General features: G+C 37.5%; 1 protein-coding gene across 1 annotated transcript in view; it reads right to left on the bottom strand.

Annotated features, from left to right (window-relative positions):
- Positions 1-6,561: 6,561 nt before the first annotated feature.
- The window catches only part of vwc2 (von Willebrand factor C domain containing 2), a 28,006-nt gene continuing 8,337 nt past the window's right edge, over positions 6,562-26,230 (bottom strand). The window contains exons 3-4 of the mRNA XM_079855928.1: positions 25,482-25,611; positions 6,562-7,536 (exon numbers count right to left, since the gene is read on the bottom strand). Of these exons, the coding sequence (XP_079712054.1) occupies positions 7,385-7,536; positions 25,482-25,611 (282 nt within the window). The 3' untranslated portion in view covers positions 6,562-7,384. The remainder of the gene's footprint in view (positions 7,537-25,481; positions 25,612-26,230) is intronic.

The raw sequence follows: 26,230 nt of genomic DNA, 5'->3' as shown, positions 1-26,230 counted from the left end.
GCACGATTTCTTCAGACGTGAGCTGTGAAGTAGAGGCTGATGGAGGTGGAGGTGTTTTTGGAGACATACCACCTCGTCTCACACCTTTTTAATGCAGCGTTTCCATCTGGCGCCTGCGCTGCAGACAACAGTCTGATGACGAGCACAGACACACAGCTGGCGTACTGGACCAGAGAATATCTGATTCTCTCTTGAAATCCAGTACATCCCTGTTTTCTACCGCCTGTTTCCAGCTGTAGCTGTCCTGGCACAATATTTTTGTAAATCTTTTTTTTTTTACTGTGCTAAATGTAATAATACCTCATGTGTCAGGACAGGCCAGCAGGTCGCAGCCTCAATCGTGTGGTGTTGTCTGAGTAGTATGACAGAATGTTATACAATACCTCACATGGTTACCATGGTCAAAATACACAGAACTGGAATTGACCTCCCATTTGAATTCATGGAGAATATTGGCAATGTATATTGACCACTGAACTAGAAACGTCTTCAGAATTCTGGTGAATTTATGGTCATGCTTTAGATTAGGGTACAGTTCTCACTATTAACGAATTATTAATCATGATTTTTTGGCTTATTAATAGTCAGTAAGGTACTTGTTAAGTTTAGGTATTGGGTGGATTAAGGGATGTAGAATATGGTCATGCATAAGGCATTAATATGTGCTTTATAAATACTAATAAACAGCCAATATTCTAGTAATATGCATGCTAATAAGCAACTATTGATAGTGAGAATTGGACCCTGAGCTAAAGTGTTACCGAATTTACTATTAAATGACATTCAAAAGTTAAACAAATAAAAATACATCAAGGTAAAGACAGTCACTGTGTCTGAAATCGAATACTTCCCTAAATAGTCTGAGAAAAACATTATGCCAAATAAGTAGTATGTCCGAATACATAGTATTAAAAAAAAGAAAGGCAAAAAGTCGGATAAACTACTACTTCCGCCGAGATTCTGAAGTGCGCATTCAATAGACACTGCTATCCCATGAGGCCACGGGAAAGGATTTATGAATGCCAATGAAGTGACGCAACTGACGCTGGTAGGTCACGGGACTGTAACAACATGGCGGATGTAGTACGTCCAAATTTCATTCAAACCATTCATTGATTCATGAAGAGAAAAATTCATTGATTTCTCTTATTCCAGGTAAGACATTATTTCTTGAACTGCAACATTATTCTGCTCATTTTCGGATGTTATTGCTTAATAAATTGGGTGCTATATTTATTTTGGACACGCTGCTATCATTTAATTGTGTCATTTGCAGTGGTGTGTGTAGAGGCCGTAAGAAGGCCAGGAATCAGAGTGAGAAATTTTCTCTCTATCTGGTTTGAAGCAATGTGGACATGTTGCTAATGGAACACAGCCAAATGCTTATTGTTCATTTTATACCTTACACAAACACAATTACAGACAAAATCACTCAATTAATCATTTGCACAGCGGTTTGTGTTTTCTGTGTCAGAAACTCCTTCAGATTTCAGCCTGTGGGAATGCAACTTGGTCCAGAGGAAATCATCACAGATTGACAGACATGTTTAATGGGGTATTAGCCATGTATGAAGTAATCTAGCTACAAGCCACAAATGAATGTCATTGCTTGTTAAGGACGAAGCATTTACTATCATTTGAATGACCAAGGGAGGATCATATATTAGAGGAGAATTTAGATGCAGCGCGGCATAATCGGTTTTAGTTTGTGTAACAGATTCCCTCATTAAAAGTTCCCTTTGAAGACAGACGGAGTTGCTGGTATTAAGACACTGGGAATTCCATTTCAAAGGGCCAAACTAATTCAGGCTACCCTCAACTGTGTAGTCATTAGAGTTAGTTTTAATAATTGAGCTCAACTAGCACGAAAAACCAAATAGAGTCGAAACTATCTGGAAAAAAAAGGCACTTTAAAAAATAATCATGGGAAACATTAAACAGAGGAGGATCCAGATCTTTTGGCCCATGTTTAGAGCATGTTTTAAGGTCAAGGCTAAAGAACTGAACTGGGAAATTCAAAAAGAAAGCTGTTCTCATCTGAAGAGTAAGCCTGGAGAGAGGTTAGCAATGCTGTGGGAAAGAGACACTTTAATGGCAATTGTGTATGCACAGCAGGGTGTCCGACTTTACAAAAAGGATGCATGAAGAAATCCATGATTCCAAATCCATTGAGCCCTACAGCTGAGACGTCAAGAGGAGAAAAGAGACACTGGAGGTGATCAGAGATGAAGAAAGAGATAGATTGAAGCACAGAGAGATGCCGGGGGGTGATCAGCTCTTCTGTCATGTATGTGCACTCATCTGGCTTCATTTTCCCATAATCCCCCAGTCTTGCCTGAAGGCACGTTTTGCTACAGGAGGGATACTGTCTGGCAACCCTGGTTTGAAGACAGAGAGCATGTACCCAGCTGACAGGGACTGAAGAACATTGGCTAACATTCTGGCAAGGTTCTCTTCTGAACAAACATTATTCCAGTAACTTTGAAAGAGCATTCATTCAAAGTTACCTGGTTTTTAAAGGAGCAGTATGTAATATTGACAGCTATCGGATAAATTTGTAGTCCAAATTCAAAACACTGGAGAGAGTTGTTTCTCCTGTCCCCTTCTCCTCAGACTCAAAGCTCACGTGGGTTGCCAGATTGAGGCCGCGCAATAGGAATGAGCGCAATTGACAATGGAAGATGACGAGCCTTAAACTGTAAGTTGATGAGTTGATTTATCTGCATTTTAATTGACTATTAAACACCTCTGGTCATGAGCTTTTAGATGGATGCCTATGCTTTTAGGTCGGGTGGAATCTGCAATCTCTGACCCAGTTCGTTTGCTGGCTTGATTGGCTGAAATACGCTGTGTTTTACGCCAACTGGCAACCCGGGTGTCGAAATACTATTGGGTAAATTGGCAGTGGGCGAGATAACCAAAACAAAAACAGACATTTCGACACAGAACGCACATTTCAAAGTAGAATAACTGGCTGTAGCATTGTTTTTCAGAGAAACAAGTATGTGAACTCAGCATGTTTATGCATGTTTACTCAGTCATATTATGGTATTTTTATGCTTTAGCACAGTCACAAAAAAAAATGACATACAGCACATTTAATAATGTTCTCAGAACATTTGCACAAAAACATTATTTATACATGGTTCATGGAACTTCTTTCTGAAAACCCTTTAGTTAGATGTCATCTAATTTATTTATTTAAATGTAACTGTTTTAGAATGTTTAGAGAACCCTCAAAAGTAACATTCCCATAATGTTTGCAAAATAATAAAATGGAATGTTCCCTAAACATTTGTATAAAAGTTTTTTGTATAAAAAACGTTTTCAGAACATTTCTGTTATCTGGGTAGGCGTGAAGGGGACCTAATAAACAAACAAATAAAAAAAATCTTTAATGAACATGAGTTATTGTATAACCCAGTAACATTTCCTTTTAAGACTTTAATAATTCTGCTCCATTATTCACAATCTGCCTGTAATTATGTTGTGTAATTTTATGCTCATTTAATTGATTGGACACATTACTAACTGCTGATAAAACATCATGAGGGAAATATAAACCTCTCTATGTAAACCCTCATCTTTAATCCAAAAAACTAATTGCCGTTACTATGCCTAAATGAGTCAGCTGCAGAAAATCCTGAAGATAGACTGGCTGTTTGTTTGCTGAGAACTTAAACACACTGAAGTGGCAACAGAATCAAATCTAGTACGGTTTAATCTACTCCGCTAACCCGTGTTATGCTCTTTGTAGCTTTCAGTTAGCGGCAGAGCCCTTGACATCAAATCGAACTGCATTTAAGAGCTGCCATATGGCAGGAGGGATCTGACTGAATTACTTTGATGCAAGATTCAGTGTGTGCTTCTTTGATATCACACCTGATGTTGGGGCATATTATCCTGTCACATGGATTTGTCAACTTCACTTTGATCCTCTCACATTAAATTAATGATCAACATTTTTAACACTGATTTGTTTTGTTTAAACCAAATCACGGTAGTCACTGTGACATTGTGAACTGCTACTGAAAACTTGAGATATTTGTGCACTTTTTTTGGCTTATCTAACGGTTAATCAAATTTAAAAAACTAATTTGGTGAATACTAATGATGAAATGCCATTTTAGTGTCTAAAAAGTTGTTGTTATTGTTAAAGTTGTCATGAAATGGAAGTTACAATAGTCCTTCTTTCGCTATTGTGACTTGTATATCTGAGTGAAACGGCTTCTCGAACTAGAAAAAATGTAGGGCCGGACTTTTTTTGTCCAACTATATTTGATTGGATGGTTGTGGTTTGCTATTGGTCGATCTCATGTGAGTGACAGGTTGTACCGCCCTCGTGCCAGTAAACGCATCATCAGAGAAGAAAAGAGATTATTTTGATTAAGGGCACATGAATAAAAAAAAGAAAAAGAAAAGAAGTGCACGGATAAATCATTTATATTAAATACTGCAATAAGAATTGTCATTTTGATTTCATGGTGACTTTAACTAAAATTGAAAATAAAACAAACTATTTTGGTAATTAAAATAATAGGTCCAGTAATTGAAATAAAGCTAAAATAAAATAAACTTAAACTTAGATAAATTAATTTAATTAAATATTACTTTTGCAACAAACTGAAATATGTTAAAGTACTAAATAAGTTACTAAAGTGCTAAAATTTAAAATAAAATGAAAATATAAAAACAAAAGCTAAGTCAAAAATTAATACAAACTATATAAATAATACTAAATAAAACTCAAACATATCTAAGTAACTAAAATATGTAGGAAAATATCCTTATTTGAATCCCACTGACTGAATTCATATGAGCAGTGGCACTATTTACATAACAAGGCACAGTTGCTTATTGTTCAGGCATGAAGCCTCTTGCATGTATCTCACATCTCTATCAGTGGGAGGTGTTTGAGCTGACTGAATCATCTAGACCAGTGTTTCTCAGTCCTGGGGTCCTGGAGTAGCCCAGAACCGCACATTTTGGACGACTCACATTTGGATGTTTCCACTCATTTTGTCAGTATTAGCGGCCCCAAGACCTGAACTGGAAAGAAAGATATGATTATTTCATATACATTAACTAACTTCATCAGCTGTAATCATTATCCTCATCAAATGACATTCGAGCAGATTTATAAAAATTCGATATTTCTAAAATATGTTAATGTTTGCATCTCCTTTAAGGTCTCAAAAATGAGAAATACTGTAGTGCAGTTGATATTCCTTACCATTTCCTGACATAAACAGCAGTATTGCTCAGCTTCTGCTCTTTCTTCAGCATGATGAAGTTCAACAAGACAGTTTCCTCAGGGTGGGAGTTTGATTAAAATAAGCAAATCAGAGCTGGGTATGATTCCCAGGATTTTTTACACTTCTGCTCTATATGTAAAACATATTTTGTCATGTAACCTAAAAATGAACCAACTGATCTGGCTTTAAAAATATATTATATGACAGAATCAATCTAGGTCACATCAGCAAAAGTAATTTTAAAGGGGTAAGATCATGAGGAATGTATATTACAGCTTCAGTTTCATATCTTCCAGTCTCAAATTTGATATCATGGTTGATATGAAAGTAATGGAGTTTGCAATAGTCTTTTCTTCTCTATTGTCATGTATATCTGAGTAAAACTACTTCACGAACTAGAAAAAATGTGGCGAGTGACTTAATTTTGCTCCTTTGGAATTGATTGGATCATTGTAGTTTGCTCTTGTGTCAGGTTGTTCTGTCCTCACGCCAATAAACACGTCATCAAGAAGAGAAGAGATGTCAATGCAAGAGGGAGGGGAACTTTTTTCGATTGAAGATTATAAGGGCACACAAATTTTAAAAATGTACATGTGCATGGATAAATTATTTATAATAAATACTGCAATATTCTGTTAAAAAATAAGAATTTGATTTTGACTTGAATCAGTGTCGATATTAAGAAGCTGAAGCTTTTTACAGACGACAACGCTGTCAAAATGATTCCCGTTCACACTGATCCAAGAAAACGATTAAAACGCTTTATTATTCATGCCAGGCCAGAAGCTGACCTTTGTAAAGAAACTACACGGCTATAAACTGAACACATAATACGAATGCGCATGACGTCACCATTTTCACAAATTCACATTTTTGTAGTTTACACCGAGACAGTATCATTTTCTAAAACTTGCACTTTGAAACCCGTTTTCAAAAGTTTTCGTTTTCAGGGCCCCAAAAATGCCGGCCAAAATGCATAAAAGGTTTTCTGTTTTTAGTTGAAAACGCTGTCGTGTGAACGCCCCCTCACCCTAAAGTTTAGTTCACAAACCACAGGAACAGAAAACCTGGGATTTAGTGGTTTAAAAGCAAAATGCCAATACAGGAGGTCTTCATTGACAGCTAAATTAAAAACGGAGTTATTGGAATACCACTTGACTTGGAGACTCCTTCAGGTTCTATATTCCTTGTGAAATCTGTGCCATTTTTCGTGTTTTTACTTGACATTTCAAGCGTGGCCCTGCGTTTAAAAATGGTAACTAACCTTAGTTGACTTCGCATCAGCGTCTAGTCACAAACAAGCTAGCACAGTGTAATGATTTATTTGGAACATGAAAACACGTACACATAGAAACACGTCTTAGCAAAACGGACCTCAGATAAGAGCACGATAGAGACTTAACATAAATGCAAATATATGCAAGCAGCTTTCTTTCCTTTTTTGATTTCCTCAAATGGACATTAAATCCATTCTGCTCTGTTGACTACCCTGACATAGTGTTAGATGTTATGTGTCAGCGGCATCCTGACAGCGGCATCATCTAGTCAAAACGTTCCTCCAGACACATTGACAGCTGTAGGTGCGTTATACATTCTAATAAGATGATCCGGTATTAAACGTCACGGCATATCAAAATACAGTGGCTATAAAAAATATCATTTCACTGTAAATCAGATACTTGAATCCAATCATAATCGTAGAACCAGCACATACATAAATAAATATCCTTTATATGGGTTATAAATCTCAATACAAACTTGAAGTATTAATATAGTTGAATTCAACTCCATGCCTCCTAAGACTATACATGTAACTCTAATGTATGAATCTCATCACTCGTCATGACGCTATGCCAACTCAGAGGCTCCGTCGTAGCCAGAGGAATGTAGCGCTTCGCACTCTCAGGTTAATTGGCCTGTCCGCTGCATGCTACGGGACACTCTGAGTTCATAGTCATGAACGGTCACAAATGACCGTGATTGATGTTACGCCACGGTGCTGGTGTCTTGGCTGCGTGTGAGGCTCAGGGCTGGCGTGCTGAGCCCGTACAGACCACAGCTGGGACGGGTGATCCAGATCCACAGCTGTCCGGGTGAAGGCTGAGGGTCTCGAGCCCCCCGTCGCCGCCTTAGCTCGGCTGGCACTCGTTCTTGCTGCAGGTGGCCTGCCGTTCGATACGCCAGGTGCCCTCCTCGTACGTGCAGTAGCAGATGGTGCATTCGTCAATCTTCACCTCTCGGCCGGCCGGGATCACCGCCGTGTCCGCGTAGCAGTTCGGCCCTGTGCACAGATGGGAGAGGCTGTGTCAAACTGAGAGAAAGCCTGTTGAAAACAGCCAACAGAATTGCAACGCCTGGCTTTGAGTGGCAGTAACTGTCAGGGATCAAAATGAAATTATGTCAGCTGACCTCATGTAAGTTTTATGAGTTAGCAGTCAATCAAAACACAATAGTACGACAGACGTCAGTTCTTGCCCTGCATGTACAGGGCGCCAGGCCATAAAAAGAAATGAAATATTTAACAGCCAAATGACTTTTGAGTTGACAAATGACAAAATTGCTTAATAAAGATGGTTGTCCTGAAGTGTTTCATTGCTATCTGAACATTGCTGTAGCTTTTGTGTATAGACTAAGATGACTTAAAGTTATATAAAATTAGGTGTTATTGTAGTTGTATTTAGTAAATAATTTTGACATTTTATTGCTGTAACTCAAGTGATTATATATTATATTCTATATATATATTATAGATAATATTCGTGCCAATATCACTGCTTTTTATAAAAAAGTTAAATGTTGATTATGCTAACATGTCAACAAGTGTTTGACGTACACTTGATTCAGTTGTAAAATTGGACATCATTTATTAAGTGATAAACAATATTTGTTTCTTCAATTACACATTGTCATGTGATCAGTTAGTCAGTAAACAGACTAATGTATGTCTTACGAACTTATATACTACTTATATATTATATACAAGTATATATAACAGTAATAATTCTTGGTTCATTTTGAACCGGACATTAAAAATGACTCACAATTCAGTGAGTGAGTCAGTTGTGAACTGAGTAACAACTCTAAATGATTCACTTACTGAATCTTATTCAAACCAATAACTTATGAGCATGTTTTGGATCATGAATCTTTTTAAATGACTTTTTTTTTAGAATTTTTTAAAAATATTTTTTTTAGTGACATTTAAAATTGGCATGCACAAGATGATATCTGCTTCATTTAAAAAAAGAAAAGATAAGAAAAAGTAAATACCATTACAGAAAAATTCTACCTAGGCACAGCTTCCAGTTAACGATTCTTGCTTCATTTTGACATGAAAAATGAGTTTCAGTTCATGAACTTTTTTGTGTATCTTTTTAAATGACTTGTTACAAACAACCAGTTCATGAGAGTCTTTTTTCATTAGCATTCAACATCAGCGTGCACAAGATGGTATCTGATGAAACTGAATATGGATGCACATAAAGCTTTACCAATTGTCGCACTTTCCCAATTGCAACTAGATTTTTTTTGTCATATTTGTGACCATTTTAGTTGCAGTCAATCAACTCACTTCATCAAGGATTCATTTTGTTTTGGCATTTAATCTTGAACCCACAGATGACAATCAGTCCTCATCACAATGGTGTTAGAGGTTTCAAATGACAATGGTACCTCTAAAGATGTTCACACTAGAGAGCACAGTTCAATATCTGGCCTTCCATTAAACATGACTGTGTCATAACTTCAGAGAGGAGGTAATTGCTGAGCTTATGGTGCACCATAAACATTTATCAAGCCCCAAGACTCGAACCTTTAGTGTGCTAATATATAAACCATTTCCTTCCACGGCATACATTTTAAAATGTTTTTATGCAAGTGCTCTCACAAAATGTAAAAAATTATTCAAACCTATGAGTTTAAAACTGAATCCAGCTATACTGCTTTAATAGTAAAGCTGGTCTCTGGAAATAGCTGTTGAAACTGATGAAACCAACACTGATAAATAGAAATTGGAAAATAGAAAATAGATAAATGGGTACTGTATGTAAACATCCTGCTACAGTATTCAGAGCACAATGGGTTATGCATGTGCACGACATAGAAACAACTCCTTCCATGTTCGTGTCTGGTCTTAACTGTCTTATCATTACTGTGAATGCAAAAAGACAAAAAAACATCCACATCCAACTATGGCCAGCTTTCAGTGGAAGATAGATTGGCACTGCTATGCCACATCATGCACTGGACCACGCAGGTCTAAAATGACTCATCAAGACAAATAGTATGGCTTGTCACATTCTGAGGCATACGTTAACTGGAAAAAGAAAATTTGTCACGGCAAACTTGGTCCTTGTCTAGACAAAACATTGCTTTAAATTTTAAAACAGTTCAAAGCTTGAATGGATTTGGTGTTTTTTCACTACAGGACAATAAAGCCTGATTAGTTTGGAAAAAAATAAAGCCTACTAAGTCAGAACAGCATGAAGTATTGTGTTGAGTTTGGTGAACACAGCTTGAAAGATCTAGCAGGAATTAAGGGCATTTTACACAGTACTCGATAGGCAGCAAGCTTTGCATGCATTTGCCATAAGAGAGGGTGTGTGAAACATTGTGTGCAACTGCTTCAACTCCATACTACACTGTAAAAACAAATCCATGACATTTAGTGTAAAAAAGGGACAGTAAAAACATATATTTCATGAATGAATATAATGTTAATATATAAAACCTACTTTAGTACTAAAATCTGTTGTACCTTTATGATATACTTACAACCCTAAAAAAGCACAGATGGTAAAGAGAAAGCCACATGATGAATCAAAGTTCATTGCACCTGAGGTACTGTAAATAATATACAGCAGGTACATAGTGTCATGCACACAAACTCAAAATAAAACACTAAAAGCACTAAACAATAATTTAACATAAGATGTAACAAAATCGTAATGTACATAATTGATTACAAAACTATGAAGTAACATAATTATTTCAATGAAAACCATTTAGTATTTTACTGTAAAATTACACAAAAGCCACGTTAGATTTATTATAGGTTTTTACTGTATATATAGTAAGGTAACTTACTGTTAACCAATTAACAGGATTTTACTGTAGAATTTTAAGTCTTTTACAGTTAAAATTATGATCATTTTATACAGTGCAGCATATGAAAATATTGCATTCTGTACTGAATGCAAATTATAAATAATATATTTCTCAATAAAAGTGTTATTTCTTCGTAAAACAGAATACAAACCAAATAAATTGGCATGTAAAATTGGATATGTCTGAAATCACCCACTCATTCACTACTCCCTATATTTATTCGGGCTGGGTTAAAAAATATTGATTTCTTAATTTTAATCGATTCTCATCTTGAAGAACCGATATCGATTCTGAAATCCTAAGATTTGTCTTTTCAGTCTACGCTGTTTTCAGTTTATGAATGAATAGCGCGCCTCCCAATAAATCTCAGTTGTTACTTCTGATATTAAACAAAGTGCACTGTAAAAAATCCAACTTACGTTTTGTATGACAAATTCAGTTTTTAAAGTTTATTCAACTATTTAACATGAAAAAAGTTGAGAAAAGTTGAGATAACTCAAACACGTAAGTTGAGAAAACTCAAAAATGTCCTGCAGCTGGTTGCCTTCAACTTTTAAATTCTGTCAATTTTGTTACGAAATTTAAACAATAAATACTGTTTTGGAGCTCTTTAATGTGGTGTGACAGATCGCTGTAGTGCTTCAGTTCAAGCAAAGAGTCAGTGTGGAGCGCACATGAACCGATCATCTCTTCCACATTACTACTAGTTACAGCACAAAATAGACATGAATGAACATCAGAAGGTATGTACAACTGACATACAGTACAACTGACCGAAATCCGTATCATCACATTTAATCATCTCAATCAATGTCACGTAATGTTAAATTTACCTCAGAAAAGCCATTCAAAGTCCAAAACTTGATAGTCAGCTCGAAAAATTAACTCTAGAGAGGAGCCTTTTGCTAAATATATGCACAATTTTGCATATTCAAAGTATTTTCACTGTTCATCAATATTTAATGTTTAAATAAATCCGTTGTTTTTATGATATCCTCCATTTAAATGTTTATAAGCTATTTAAAAAAACCTGAGTAGAAACATAATTATGTCATTAAAAATTTATCCATATAAGCAGCCAACAAATAATTTTTTTTTTTTTTTTTTAAAAAGGTTAATTTTAACCTTTAATATTATAGTGATGTACCAAATGGAGTTCCCTGTATAGTTTGCAGCATTAGTTGAGAGAGATTTTTTTCCTTGAGAAAATTTGTCATGTATTATACCTGATAGGCCCCAATTAATTGCCATTAAATCGAAGTAGAATAAAATCGCAACTTGTGAAACAAAATCGAATCATGAAATTTGTGTCAATGCCCAGCCCTACTATTTAATGAATGCCACTAGAAAATCAGTGAATCGATTTTGTGCATGGCTATTCTGCTGGGAACTAAACATAATAGATAAATACCTAGGCAGCAGCTGCAAAAAATATGATCATGTGAGGTTGTAAGCATCAGTGGGATACTCATGAACGGCAAGCTCCTGCTGCCTCTATCCCACTGAAAATAAACAGAGAACTTGCGTGCTGTGTAAAATAACTTTTCAATGGAAGTTACTCATCAGCTATGGGAAACCAGAACAGGATGCACGACTGTGCCGAATTTGTTGGATGAAGCTTGAAAACTGAGATTACATTTTAAATGTTTAGTCTCAGGTTAAAAAATGTTGAAAAAAACAACATTTTCAAGCCAACATAATTAATAAAAAAAAAAAATGATTCCATTAAGGAGAAATGCTACCGAGGCGCAGCTTCCAATTCCCCATTTTTTTACATTCGCCAAACAAGGATGAATTGGTATTCATCCTCTAAAAGACATTATCATAGAAGATGGAAGACTACATAAATAAAACACGGGCACATCAATCATCTTGAATATTTGGCTGGTGCTGTCAAGACATCATCCAAGCTATATTTATAATAATTTCAGAGCAAACACTTCAGATTCCTACCTCCAAATGTCAAGACTGTGGAAGTAAAAGCAGCAGATTCATCGTGAACATTTATAGCTCAGATCACCCTATGCCTCTATACTGTATGTCCATTGATATTGCTGCCATTTATGTTTAACTGTTACATAAACGAACATGATTATGTATTGTCACATTATATGTTATCATTGTTACAAAGAGAGGGGGTAGACAATGCTGAAAAAAGAGGAAGAAGAGGATAGGGAGGAAGATAAACGAGTTCAGTGCACGCAGGAGCAAATAAATCGGCGGAGGAGAAGTCTGCTTGCTGCATTTTGGCAGCGGAAAGGAGTGTTTAATCACGCTGAGCAGACCCTTATCCCCGCCGCCTATCAAAGCGCCGCTGTAGAGGCTAAATTCAAGAAAGAGCACCATTAAAGACTTTGGTCCATTCAGAGATGAATTGCATTCCCCATGGTACAGTGGTAATTGAGATAAAAAGCAAAGGAGGAGGAAAGAAAAGCTTGGATCCTGAAAATTACATGATCTTTTAAAGCTCATTAGAGCTGATGCTCTCTGAAAGAGCCGGGATCATAGCTCACACTGCTCTGAGAATAAGTAAAAAGAAAGCCCTCTAATGCAGTTCTTTAGTATGTATGCATTATAAATCCCACTAAATTTACTTACTTTTGTGGAAATGATGACTGGAATGGATGGAGAAGGTTACATTTTATTCTGGAAGTGTCTGTGGATGGACTTTACTGAAACATTAATGAACAAATTCAACATTCTCATAATAAATCAAGTCAAGTCACACGCTATTCCACATAGACCTGAAATTTTCATGTATGAGAAAGATGTCTTTACATTAGAGCTGGGCAATATATCTCTGCGACGATAAAATATATAAGTCTATTTTTAGAGATTTTGCTCTATCATTTATTATTATTGTTATTGACACTTTAACAACTAAACAGTTGGGGGGAAAAATCTAATGTTTGCCAGTAAATTAGATCCATGCATTTGGTCTTAAAGTGTCAGCAGCCTAATAAACCTGCTGCTGTCTGATTAATGTTAATCAAACAAAATAAGACAAAGATAAAACCAGCACTAAAGAATCAATTTCTATTTCATTCACAGAGTGAAGTCTATGCCGTGTTTATTATTACATTTGATTATTTAATTTCTGTAGTATTTCTTACTACATGTTAAATAAACCTACTGTAGGCGTAGCACAGAAAGCCTATTGTAGATCAACATTCTGCCCTAAAAGTGATCAGGCAGACCATAAGTAATAAGTAGTAAGCAGTGTTGGGTGTAACGCGTTACAAAGTAACTAGTTCAGTAACTAGTAGTGTAAGGCATTACTCGTCTGAAAATGGTAATATTATTACAGTTTTCCCGAGCTAGTTACTTGCGTTACATTTGCCAGTAGCACCTTCATCACACACAAGGCACGCAACACAGAGAACAGAAGGGAAGGGGAGGAGGGCGTGAATGGAACAGTGATTGGTCTGGGTTTGGCACGAGGTATCATTTACCATCACCGATTGGTCGACACGCGGCAGTTAAGGCCAATCAGGGATGACTTCCCTAATGAATATTCATGAGTCTTCCCCTACCATCCTGGGAAAAAAAATATAGCGCCCCGGACGCGCGCGCGCAGCCCGTTCACTCTCACCGCCTTCAAACAACACGAGCGCTGTATTGCTCTCTCTCCCTCGCGCATATAGTAAAAGGTCGGAAGACCGGTTGTGTTTTATAGACAATTTTGCATATAAATGACTATTTATAGGGCTTGAATTACAACCTGAAACTGCGCATGCGCGGGTAAAACTGCTGTGGTGAAACTGCTGGGGTGAAACTGTGGCTCTGCGGCTCTGCAGACAGATATTATTGGGACAGATGGGGAAAAATGGAAGCGTCAACAACGGCAAGTACAAGTACAGTTGTTTGTAGTTATTTGTGCTAGACAGTGCCAGTCTGTTGTTGGCGTAATAAAGACCCTAAAGAACACTCCTCCTTTGTATGTTCTCCCTCCATCTAATGAATCTCAGGCAATTATAGAGTAATTAAGAAAAAAAAATGTAACTAGTAATATAACTAGTAATATAACTAGTTACTTTCTCCAGGGAGTAATAAAGTAAAGTAAGGCATTACTATTTTTGAGAGTAATATGTAATATGTAATATATTACTTTTTTGAGTAACTAGCCCCAACACTGGTAGTAAGTACAGTAAGTTGTAGAGATTTAAACATTTCGGATATTTTGGAGTATTTAAAAAACCTACTTTTGCGAACTAGTCCTAGTTTTTCCCCCCGATTAGAACCAAACCACTGCAGAAAGCATCTCTGGAGTTATAATTACCAAAAATAATGTTGAAATTTCCATTCACCTTTGCGACGGGACGCCAACATTTTTGATGTGGGCGTGGCCACTTTTACTAAAACAGCTTTAATTCTTGAACACAATGAGAAAATTTGTAAAAAAAAAAAAAAAAATCCATCAGATTGACTTGAAAATTGGCATGCAGTGTCTTTGTCCAAGGTGCCGTGATAGTTTATGAGGACATTCGAGTATCTAAAAAAAACAAAAACGGGCACCATCGGCCAATGAAGTATGATCAACTGTTAGACAAGGTTAACGGAGACTGGAACAAAACTCGCTGGGCCTGTTTGCCTCATGGCCCTAGACTAGAGGTCTGTGAGAGATTTGAAAGAAATCAGCCACTGGGGGCAAAAACAAGCGAAAAACAGTACGTGACAAAAGAAGAATGTCCGAATTCACATACTCCTAAAAAAGTAGACAAAAAGTTACCCGGATGACCTACTACTTCCAGCGAGATTCTGAAGTGTGCATACAATGGACACTTTACTATCCCATGAGGCCACGAGAGAGGATTTGTAAATGGCAGTGAAGAGACAAAACTGATGCCAGGTCCTACCTGATTTCGAGGGAGGACCTGATTTGTCAGTCGTCCCCATGATAACAGCATGGCGAATCTAGAATGTCCCTACTCGAGAGTATTTGATTTCGGACACAGCCAATATTTATATCATGATAGATCTCATCATTCTGAACTTTGCCTCAAGAAACACTGCTTTCAATCAAATCATTTGTTACATTTTTGAGAATAAAAAAAAATGTTAACAAAAACTTTCGTGAACTCGTCCTAGGTTTTTCACTTAACCACTGCAGTACGATTCTCTGAACTCTTTAGGTCAATAATAATACTTTTTTTTTTACTTTACACTTTGGATAGCTAGGGTCATTTAAAAACGGGCGTGGCCAAGTGTACACAAAAGCCTATAATTCCAAAATGAAAACTCAGAACTTCACAAAATTAGGTGAGCACATATGGCATATGATTGTAAACAAGCCTGCAAACTTTTATGGAGATCGTACCATAGGCACTATAATTTGGTGTTTCAAAAACACTATTTCTATGGTAAATTACCTGAAATTGCAAAAAGGTTATTTTTAATCTATGATTTAGGTGTTTACTGTAACGTGTAGTTCCATGTCTGTTTAGTTTCATTGTGTTTTGGTTCAATTTTCTCTGTTCGGGTTTGCCTGAGTTCCCTGTGCTTATTAGTTTCCATAGTTCCTTATTAAAGGCATACTTTAATTTCCAGTTTCCATTTTTGTCAAACAGCGACCCCTAGAGTCACTGTGGAGTACTTGTATTTAACGTTACTGTCATAAATACCACTCACGCAGAGCCATCTCTGCATTCACGGCCTGATCGCGCCACCTCTCAAACCTGCATTGCTGGTTTTGCTATCGGGATGATTCGCCCTACTACGAGTTCGTTTAACATCTAAATTACTTTGAATCTGTTATATTAAGGTACAAATCTTGCATAGTGTGCCTTTTAATATACATAACTGTTCTGTTTTACCTTGTTTACCTCCTGATTACTCTCTACCTTGACTTTCTGTTTAATCTCCAATGTTGTGCTCTCATTATAGCCACACAACTGAAACATTACAGGCTTGCTATATCCTCCTGGGACCCAGGAATAGACTTTTGTCTACTGTAGTGGACATTATATTTTAGTGAATTTCTGTGACACCATACATGTCACATGTCACAACCAGGGTATCCTGTAAAGAGCACATTCAGGGCATATGTAATATCTTATAATTAAGCTTAATTAAACCGCTTGAACAAGTTATATTGAAATAAGCTATATTTTAATTTGTATCTTTGTTATATTGTATGTGTCCTATTGTTTGTAATTTGCTTCTTTGTTCTTATTTTAATAACAAAAATAAATTTGTTATTAATATTGTGATATATATTGTTACTGTGAAATCAAATTTCTCATTTTGCGAAATAAGTTTTTGGTCATATTGCTTCAGACATCTGTTAAAAACATACTCCTATCCATGCTTTGCTTTTCAAATCCTGTTCTCCTACTTTCGGGCATCTCCTGGGCATAAAAGACTGGAAAAGTAGTGTTTCAGGAGAATGTAAAGAGAGCTGGAGGTGCTGTGCATATAAATTCACTGTCCTCTACTTCTCTCCTTCAGTATCACAGAGAATCAAGCCCCATTACAAACGGATAAAACCATCAGCGCAACAAATCCGGGTGAACATTTCTGCAGAGGAAGAAAAAAAGAAGTATTTAAGATGAGCTGAGGCCTGAAAGTGATTTCTGGGGCCCTCTCTTAAGCCACCATGAATATTTCTCCCTCTCCCATTTTTTTTCTTCTTGAAAATGCAAGTGATCCCTTTCTGCTCCCAGCACCGTAGATTTTCAGGGCTTTCGGCTCATGCTCAAAATGTTTATTGCAACCTCCTCAGATTAGCAGTGACCCGAGTGTCAGAGCCCTTCAAGAAGAGGGCTTGTTTCCCTGCATGTTGCCAAGGCAATGGCCCACATGAGAGGAGGTCGACAAAAAGGAAAGGGCTTCAGAGGAAATAAAAAGCATCTATTCCTTTTTGTAACACATGCAAGCTATTAGTAGGGATTTTGATTCACCACAGCAATCACTCTTTTGAGTCTGTTTCTTAAAAAGATTTGTTCAGATTCATTCACTGATCTGTTTGCTGATTCTTTCTTCTGGCTATATCCTTATACCAGTAGGTGTTCATTAAATAAAAAAAAATATATATTTTACATAATTGTGTATGGTCATTGGTCATCCACTTTTCAAAAACTTTCTCTCTTTGGGTCTGTTTACACCTGATCACTTCATGTGTTTTCACTGATCGGATATTTAATTTGTTAAATCGGTTCCATTTACACTTGTCCATATAATGCGTCTCCGCAAAACAGATATAAATCCGATCTTATATTCAAATTTAACGAGATAAATGAAAGTAACAGGGGCTGTGTTCAAAATGTGTCCCCCACAGTATACCCTCATTCACTATTCCCTAAATTACTCCACTACTATAGTCCACTTGAATGAGTGAATGAAAACAAGTGAGTGAATTCATACACTGAGTTTGTCCTTGCTGTTTAATAATCATTTTAAACTTGGCAAACTAACAGCGCCAGTAGTATGATGAAAAGATGTATCTTGAACTCTGTAAAGGAAACTAGCATGTTTAAACCTTAATTAAACAATTTAATACTCAAGTAAAAAAGGAATTTATACCTGTATGATATTACGCTGTAGCCACATTGGACCAGCAGTTTAGAAAATGAATGGATGGATGATTCAGCTGCGGGTGCCATCTTCTGGCAAAATAAGGTAATTCATTAGACGCGACGGTCACAGTGCATTATGGATATTCTCTAGCGTTAAGGGTACAACGGTTGTGCATTCGATATTGCATTGCGGGATTGAATGAGTGCACTCAATAACGTCCACTATGGCTTCGGACACCACTACAAATGGCTGTCCCCTCGAATAGTGCCCTATTTAAGGGTATAGGGGGGTGATTTCGGATACAGCCTTGGTCTTTTCATGATCAGATGGGGATAATTATGACAAGTATTCTTTGATGACAGAACAGTTACTCTTTCCTAAAAGAGGGTCTTGTAACTTTAGGAGTTTGAGATATTGGTGCAGCTTTCTCTCTGAATCTTAAAGCAGCAAAAAGCACTCAGAAAAATCACTCAATGCCAAGTTTCTTATTTACTGACAGTCCCTCAGTGAATGAAAAGAACGCAGAGTGCTGTGACTGAATCCGAATGTTTTTTTTCCCCCTTTCTTTTTGAGTCCCAACATTGCTGCTGCTCGCAGATGTTCTTTGATATTCATGAACAACTGCCTGGGGTGGATATTAGCAATAGCGTTCACTTTCATCTCCCCCCATGGCACTTCCTCAAGTGTCTCCCAGCATACTCTTCCTACAACAGACCCAGGCAGTGCGCTGCACAGGAACATAATACTTCATTCAGCAGCTAAGAAAGAGGTGCTTGCCTCTGCTCTTCATGAGCAACACATTGAGATATCAGCACTCATGACTGCTTTACAGACCCTTTGTGCTTTTCATGTGTTAACAACCACTTAAAATTAATGAAACTGTGGCTAATGGGATGAAATGTGCTCCACTGTCTTGGAGGTTTAGGTGGCCTTGCACTGTGTTTACCACATTTTCTGCAAGCTGCTGATGCTGGCCACGGATGAATCAGCTCAGTGATGAGGCGTTCTAATGACCGAACAAATTACAAGCATTTACGTCCTTTGAATGGTGTGGTTTCTGTGACCTGAGCTAAAACAGTTGGAGGGGGAGGCTTTTGTAGCCCCTTCTGGGTATGGCGTGGTAAGCGTGAACCGAGCACAAGATTATGATTATGAGAGAAATGCTTGCAACCCATTTAGAAATCGATTCTCCTCACTGCTTTCCCATTCAGTGTCAAGTCTGCCAACCAAAATGAAGACGACAGCCCCCATTTCTTCTTCAGCTATTATCATTTCATCCCTTAGACACCACATTTTTCTCAAAGGGCCGGTCTTTCATACAAAGGCGTAGTCAATCAGATGGTAATTGACTCTTAATGGTACCAATTAAATAATCATTCTCCTTCTGATTTATTGGACAAGTCACTTGCACAGAAAGTTGGAAAGTTTCTGTATTGATCAAGGGGGAAGGGGGAATGGGGAGGGTGAGGAGTTTTAGCTGGTTAGCACGGCTCCTTTAGCCCCTTCTTTTAGATACATTAACTGCTGCTAAAGCCATTTGAAAATTAGCTGTGCATTCTGTTGAAAGAAACTTATAGCACTAATATTTCAGTACATTACTGTGCCTGACTCTTAAAAGTGTGAACTGCATTTATATCCATCTGTTGCCTTTGACATCACAGTTTAGGATAGGTGCTAGTGAAGGTTTTGGGATCTAATTTTCAGGATAGATATAGAGATAGAATCAATGTCTCTCTCTCTCTCTCTCTCTCTCTCTCTCTCTCTCTCTCTCTCTCTCGTGGTGACTTATGTTGACCAAGCTCAAAAATGTTTATATAAAAAAAAGTTGTTGATTGTGGCCTGTGGAATGTTGGTCCACTCCTCTTCAATGGCTGTGCGAAGTTGCGGGATATTGGCAGGACCTGGAATGCGCTGTCGTATATGCCGATCCAGAGCATCCCAAACACATTAATTCATGCAGACTGGAATGTCCACCAGAGCTGTTGCCCTTGAATTGAATGTTCATTTCTCTACCATAAGCCGTGTCCAAAGGCATTTCAGAGAATTTGGCAGTACATCCAACCGGCCTCACAACCGCAGACCATGTGTAACCACACCAGCCCAGGACCTCCACATCCAGAATCTTCACCTCCAAGATCGTCTGATACCAGCCACCCAGACAGCTGCAGCAACAATCGGTTTGCAATACAGTAAAACTGCACATTTTAGAGTGGCCTTTTTTTGTGGCCAGCCTAAGGCACACCTGTGCAATAATCATGCTGTCTAATCAGCATCTTGATATGCCACACCTGTGAGGTGGATGGATTATCTTGGCAAAGGAGAAGTGCTCACTAACACCGATTTAGACAGATTTGTGAACAATATTTGAGAGAAATAGGCCTTTTGTGTACATAGAAAAAGTCTTAGATCTTTGAGTTCAGCTCATGAAAAATGTGGGCAAAAACAAAAGTGTTGCGTTTATAATTTTGTTCAGTGTAATTTATTCCTGTGATGTCAAAGCTGAATTTTCGGCAATTTCTCCAGTCTTCAGTGATCCTTTAGAAATCATTATATGCTGGTTTGGTGCATTCATTTTTTTATTTTCAATTTTTGCTTAAATTCTTTTTGTGGAAACAATGATACATTTTCTTTCAGGATTCTCTGATTAACAAAAAGTAAAACAGTCTTTATTTCTAACAGAAATCTTTTTTAACATTATAAATGTCTTAACTGTCAATTTTGATCAATTTAATGCATCCTTGCTGAATAAAAGTATTTAAGAATTCTTACTGACCTGAAACTTTTGAACATCCATCCATCCATCTGCCTCCCCTCCCTCCCTTTTGCCAGTAAACCTTCAAATTAATTTTTTTTTTTTTTAAACTCAAGGCTTTGACAAGTTATTATTCAAAGCTGGTCATAACAATCTTTCATTTTCATATGAATTAATTTGTATTCTACATTCTTACAAACAAATTGCAATTATGCAACCTGTTTTCTACACCAATTGAATTCAAATTGAGGAATTCCAAATGTCGCACGACCCTGGTGTTCTTGTGCAGCCATAAGCCAATCATCATTGCCATAATGTAATTTTGGCTCCAGAGTGATCAGTCATGGCTATTCCGGCTAAATTGGTTGGTTCTATAGACAGAATATTTTTTTTTTAATCACGTACTTCTGGGGGGCTCCAGTGCCAGTCACTGAGAACATCAACGGACCTCCTTGATGTTCTCTCATCGTTAAGTTTGTGTATGTGATTATTATCCCCATCAGAAGCAAAGTTAGAATCACAGCCGGCACCCATCCTACGGTGTCACCGCACGACGCTTTGAAGTCTTACTTTTGAAGAGTGCAAATCTCATGGGGTCAGAGCATCTGCTTCTTGCACTGCATCTGCGTTGGGAGTCTTTGTACCTCACACATTTGCAGCAAATAAGAGGTGCCATAGCTGGGGTATACGGGGCCCCGGTGCAGGTTTCTGCCTACAGGTTGTCCCCCTCGGTTGAAATCGTGATCACACTCGCAACTCTGTGATCCACCCCCACAAGATATGCACAAGAACCACAGGAAGCACAAAAAGAGTATTAGACTGATTTTATCTAACGCAACAATTCCGAGATGAAATCAAATTGCAGACTACCTGGCAAGCGTGACGGAGCTGAGCCGCGTCGCAGTATTATGCCGCGCTGTGAAATCACTAGGCGGCTGTAATCTTGTGCGTTGAACAAAAATGTTTCCAATCCATCATAAAATCATACAGCTTGACTGCTTGAGTGTGCACATACATTTGTAAAGCTGTTTGAATTCACAACGGCACGACTTGATGAAATTGGCCCGCTTTTGTTTCCTGGATTCCATCTCACACCCAAACACCAACTGAGACATTTGATCAGGGAGTCTTGGAAGCATCTCAGCAAATGCCAAGATGATTCATTTAAACATGTGTGCTCTTTAAAATAATTGGCCCACATCACCCCTCCCCCTTTGTCCACACTACGCTGAGTTTTTAGCTGCAGAGTCAGAGATCCATTTACCAAGTCATCATTTCTTTTCTGCTGAAGGAGGCAGCGTGGCTGCCGGTGCCATATTAGATCAGGATCCAGGCGTACACAAGAAGCAACAGTCTTGGACATGCTGTCTAAAAGCATCTCAAACAGCTCTATATAACCCACACTGAATCAGAAAACTTCTCCCAAGACATTGTAATGTGTTCCAATCACAGAAAGCTCACACACTAACCTGAGGTCACAGCTTTTCTTTCCTCCCCCCTCCTGAAAAACACTCCTCTGGCCAAAAAGAGAACAACAGCACGCACAAGGCAGACAAAAGGTCTGTTCAGAATCCCAGTGAGTCGCATCTCTGTCTACTGCCTACATAGGCAGCAGCCTTTCAAGACAGCATCTAAACTGTCATATAACAGACCACACAAATGGGGTTCCTCAATCGACTTTCAATTGATTTCAATAGTTTGACGCTAACATGTAACTATATTTTACCTGTACTTTATAAAAAGGATACATTAGCTAAAGCATTAGGTATCATTAAGTATTGATGAACAATACTTTTACAATATGTCTTAATCAAGGTTAATGTTGATTTCTAACTTCTAATACGTCTTTACATTTCAAAATGCATAAATTAGCATTAGCTCATGTATTATGAATGGACATGAATGAACAGATCATTACTGTACACTACCATTTAAATTTTTTTTCAAGTAAATAGTACTTTTATTCAACAAGGAATGCAAAAAAGTAACAGTAAAGACTATTCAAATAAATGCTTTTGCACTTTTCTATTCCACAATAATATTAACCAACACAACTGTTTTCACCATTGATAATAATAATAAAAAAAAATCTTGAGCACCATATCAGCATATTAGCTATAATGATTTCTGCTGAATACTGGAGTAATGATGCTGAAAATTCATCTTTGCCATCACAGGAATAAATTACATTTTAAAATATAGGCCTATTCAAATAGAAAACGGTTATTTTAAATTGTAAAAATATTTCACAATATTACTGTAATTACTGTATGTTTGATCGAATAAATACAGCCTTAATCTTGATTATGATACTCAATACATTAAATAATGTTAATGAATGATATCTTACTGTAAAGAGTTTTATCAATACTTTTTCAGTATTAAATGAACATTTTGAACAGGTTTATTGATAATCAACATTTCTTTACCTCGTCCACCATCTTGGATTGTTTTTGTTGCCAAGTTCGCTCTCTTGAGTATGTACTTATTTTGAATAAGTAATTACTTTGCGACCACTAAAAAAGTATGTTTTGTATAGTATGAATGTGTGTAGAGTAGGGGTGTAACGGTACGTGTATTCGTACCGAACCGTTTCGGTACAGGGCTTTCGGTTCGGTGCACGTGTGTACCGAATGACTGCATGCAATATTTTGTGTGCGGAACATAGGTACATTTTCGTGTTTCTACACGAACATATTAAGTGGCGGAAGTCTCCGCGTTCAGCGCAAATCCCGCCCTGCAGCTGATTCTAATGTTTTACCAGTGTTTTATCCGTCGTCACTGTAACCTAAACCAATAAAATAGACTGCAGGGCGAAAAAAAGCTTTTCCGCTCCGTGTGCGCCGCCGCACTCTCCGTTTCGTGTGTGTGTGTGTGTGTGTGTGTGTGTGTGTGTGTGTGTGTGTGTGTGTGTGTGTCGGCCCGCTGCGCTCTCTGCTCAATGTTCGAGTCCGTGTTTGCGCTGCGCGTTCTGCTCTGTCGTTAACATTAATTAACGTTAAGGCCCAAACACTCAAAACACCCAAAACAGGTGAAATTTCTCAGTAGTACACTTCTGTTTGCTGAGCTGGTTTAGTTATGCTGGCAAAAATGGTAAAATGACCTGCTCTGATCACAAGCTCTGGTAATAATAGCTTTGGACTATATTTTATTTTGATAATTATTAAAAAAGTGAAAAAAAAAAAAATTTCTTAAATTGATTATGTTGATTGATTATTGAAAAATAATAATACATTGATATATTTATGTTTAATATTATTTTAATATAGGGCTATTTTCTGTTCCTTTTTTCCCCGTGTTTCATTTAATTAGGTGATTATAAGTTTAATTATTGATGATTACAAGCTTGGAGGAATTGCAATTAATTACAGCAAATTGTGCAATTAATTAGTTCTTTTTTTTTTTTATCGATTCCCAGCCTTAATTTTTAAATATGAGCAGGCCTACAAGCTGGGATTGGTAATGCTGCACTGTAATCATAGTTATTTATTTATATTTCTCATTATATCTTATTATGTGATATTGGTTTGAGACTGAGAGTATTTTATTTAGTGGAGAACTTTGCAGCAGTATTTTATTTCTTATTCTTTTTTTTTTTTTTTATATCTATTTTATTATATTTTATTAAAAAGTGTTTAAAAAAGTGTAAACAAATTGTTAAAAAAAAGTTTATAGTAATAAACAACCTGCAGTTTAATGTTTGCATTTCTTTCCCTTACTGTACCGAAAATAAACCGAACCGTGACTTTAAAACCGAGGTACGTACCGAACCGTGATTTTTGTGTACCGTTACACCCCTAGTGTAGAGTGAATATAATCCGGACATACTGCATTCGTCATGTTGTCCTTCTCATGTGACCTACCAGCGTCAGGTGCGTCGCTTCACTGCCATTTACAAATCCTCTCCTGTGGCCTCATGGGATAGCTCACCCCGGTATTTTTACCTACTCTTTTGTGAATTCTGAGGTACTAGTCACATTCTGTTTTTTGCCGACTAAATAGAAGGGAAGTATGCGATTTTGGATCCAGCCACTGCATTGCCTTCTCTGCAACACATAATAAACTACCTAAGAATTCGGCCAAAAGAAGGTATCTCAGATTCCTTGTGGAACAGCCTTCTTGTCGGGAGCGAGCCCAATATCTCTTAAACTTGCTGCTTCTGTAGGCAGCTCACTAGGTTTTGTAACAGAACTAAAAAAAAAAAAAAAAAAGGCCGCCATGCAAAGGGTGCTTTTCATGTAGAGTGGCTTTGAAAATTCTTCCTTCTCCGCGGCGGGCGCTTTGACGAGAAAGTACATTTATGTACCTTATACTTCTGTGTTTCCAGCCAAATGGAGGGAAAAAAACATGCGTAAAAGTTTAATCATCTGCGCCCTAGGGCTGGAGAAAGCAGACTGCAACCGAAACACCTGCCTGTGCTAATCACCTCACCTCCTGGAAACAAGCAGAGCAACTTTGCAGGTTCATTAGTGCTATTGCTGTCTGAATAATGCATCTCTGCAACTATCTTAAACAAAGGCCTGCAGACAAATATAATATCTTTGGGTTTGCATCACCTCACTGATGGTAACCTGGCTGTTATAGAACAATGAGATGGATCCGCACGTAAGGCATACAAGAGGTGGGGAGATCTGCTTCTCTGTGCATGCTTTCTGCAAATTTTCTTCATGGTGTGGTAATTGGATGTAGTGGACAGGAGTCTCAGTGGTCATTTTACAGATGCGATTCTAACCTAACTCGCTCGCTCTTGGGGGACACAACAGGGGTTCTGCAGTTCAGGGGATTGCGTTTTGAAAGCTGTGAGGAGGAGAATCAGAGAAAGAGAGAAAGGCTGGAAGAACACGACTACTTACCGCTCTTACACACCGGGCAGCACTGCTCAGGCTCATATTCTGGATCAACACACTCTGTCTGTGGGCAAGCGGACACAGAACAAAGAACCTCTCCACTGGCCTCACAACGGCACTTCTCGCACGGAGACACCTAGAAACATACCAGACAAGAAACAAAAACCCTATGTTGCAGCATTTATAATACTTTTAGGATTGATATGAGGTTCAATCATCAGAGCAAGAAAAACAAGAGAGTGCTTCTTTGAAGGAACTGATGAGTGTTCAATTTAATTGATGAGCATGCTTCATTTCTGCCAATCTTGGAGTATATTAACAATGCTTACCGACTTCCTTCTGGCAATACCTCTGGCATCGCTCATCTCCCTTCCTTTCTTTCCATATTTATGTCCATGGGGAACTCTGAGTCATGTCTTACCCTCGAGCCCATTCATTATGAATGAATATCAATACCTGTCTCCTTTATTTGAGTGATTCTTCAGCTACAGGCACTTTTATGTCCCAAGGGTTAATTTTTTATTCAAACTTTTAAAAAGGTCACATTAAAACTGTCTTGGAAACTTTTTGACCATGCCTTAATTTACATTTGCTATTTTTCAAATGCCTTTAATAAATAGATTTTATTATGTAGACACAGACTTTCAAAAAATTAAAACTACGATCATCTAAAAAAAAAAAAGTGTAAAATATGAACCATTTCTATTTTTAAATGTTTGGTAACACTTTTAATATGAGCTAACAATTACAAATAC

This window comes from Squalius cephalus (genome assembly GCF_949319135.1).
Source record: "Squalius cephalus genome assembly, chromosome: 21".
NCBI classification, from domain to species: Eukaryota; Metazoa; Chordata; class Actinopteri; order Cypriniformes; family Leuciscidae; genus Squalius; species Squalius cephalus.
The sequence above is the reverse complement of the archived record's forward strand: the minus strand, read 5'-3'. Positions and strand labels throughout refer to the sequence as shown.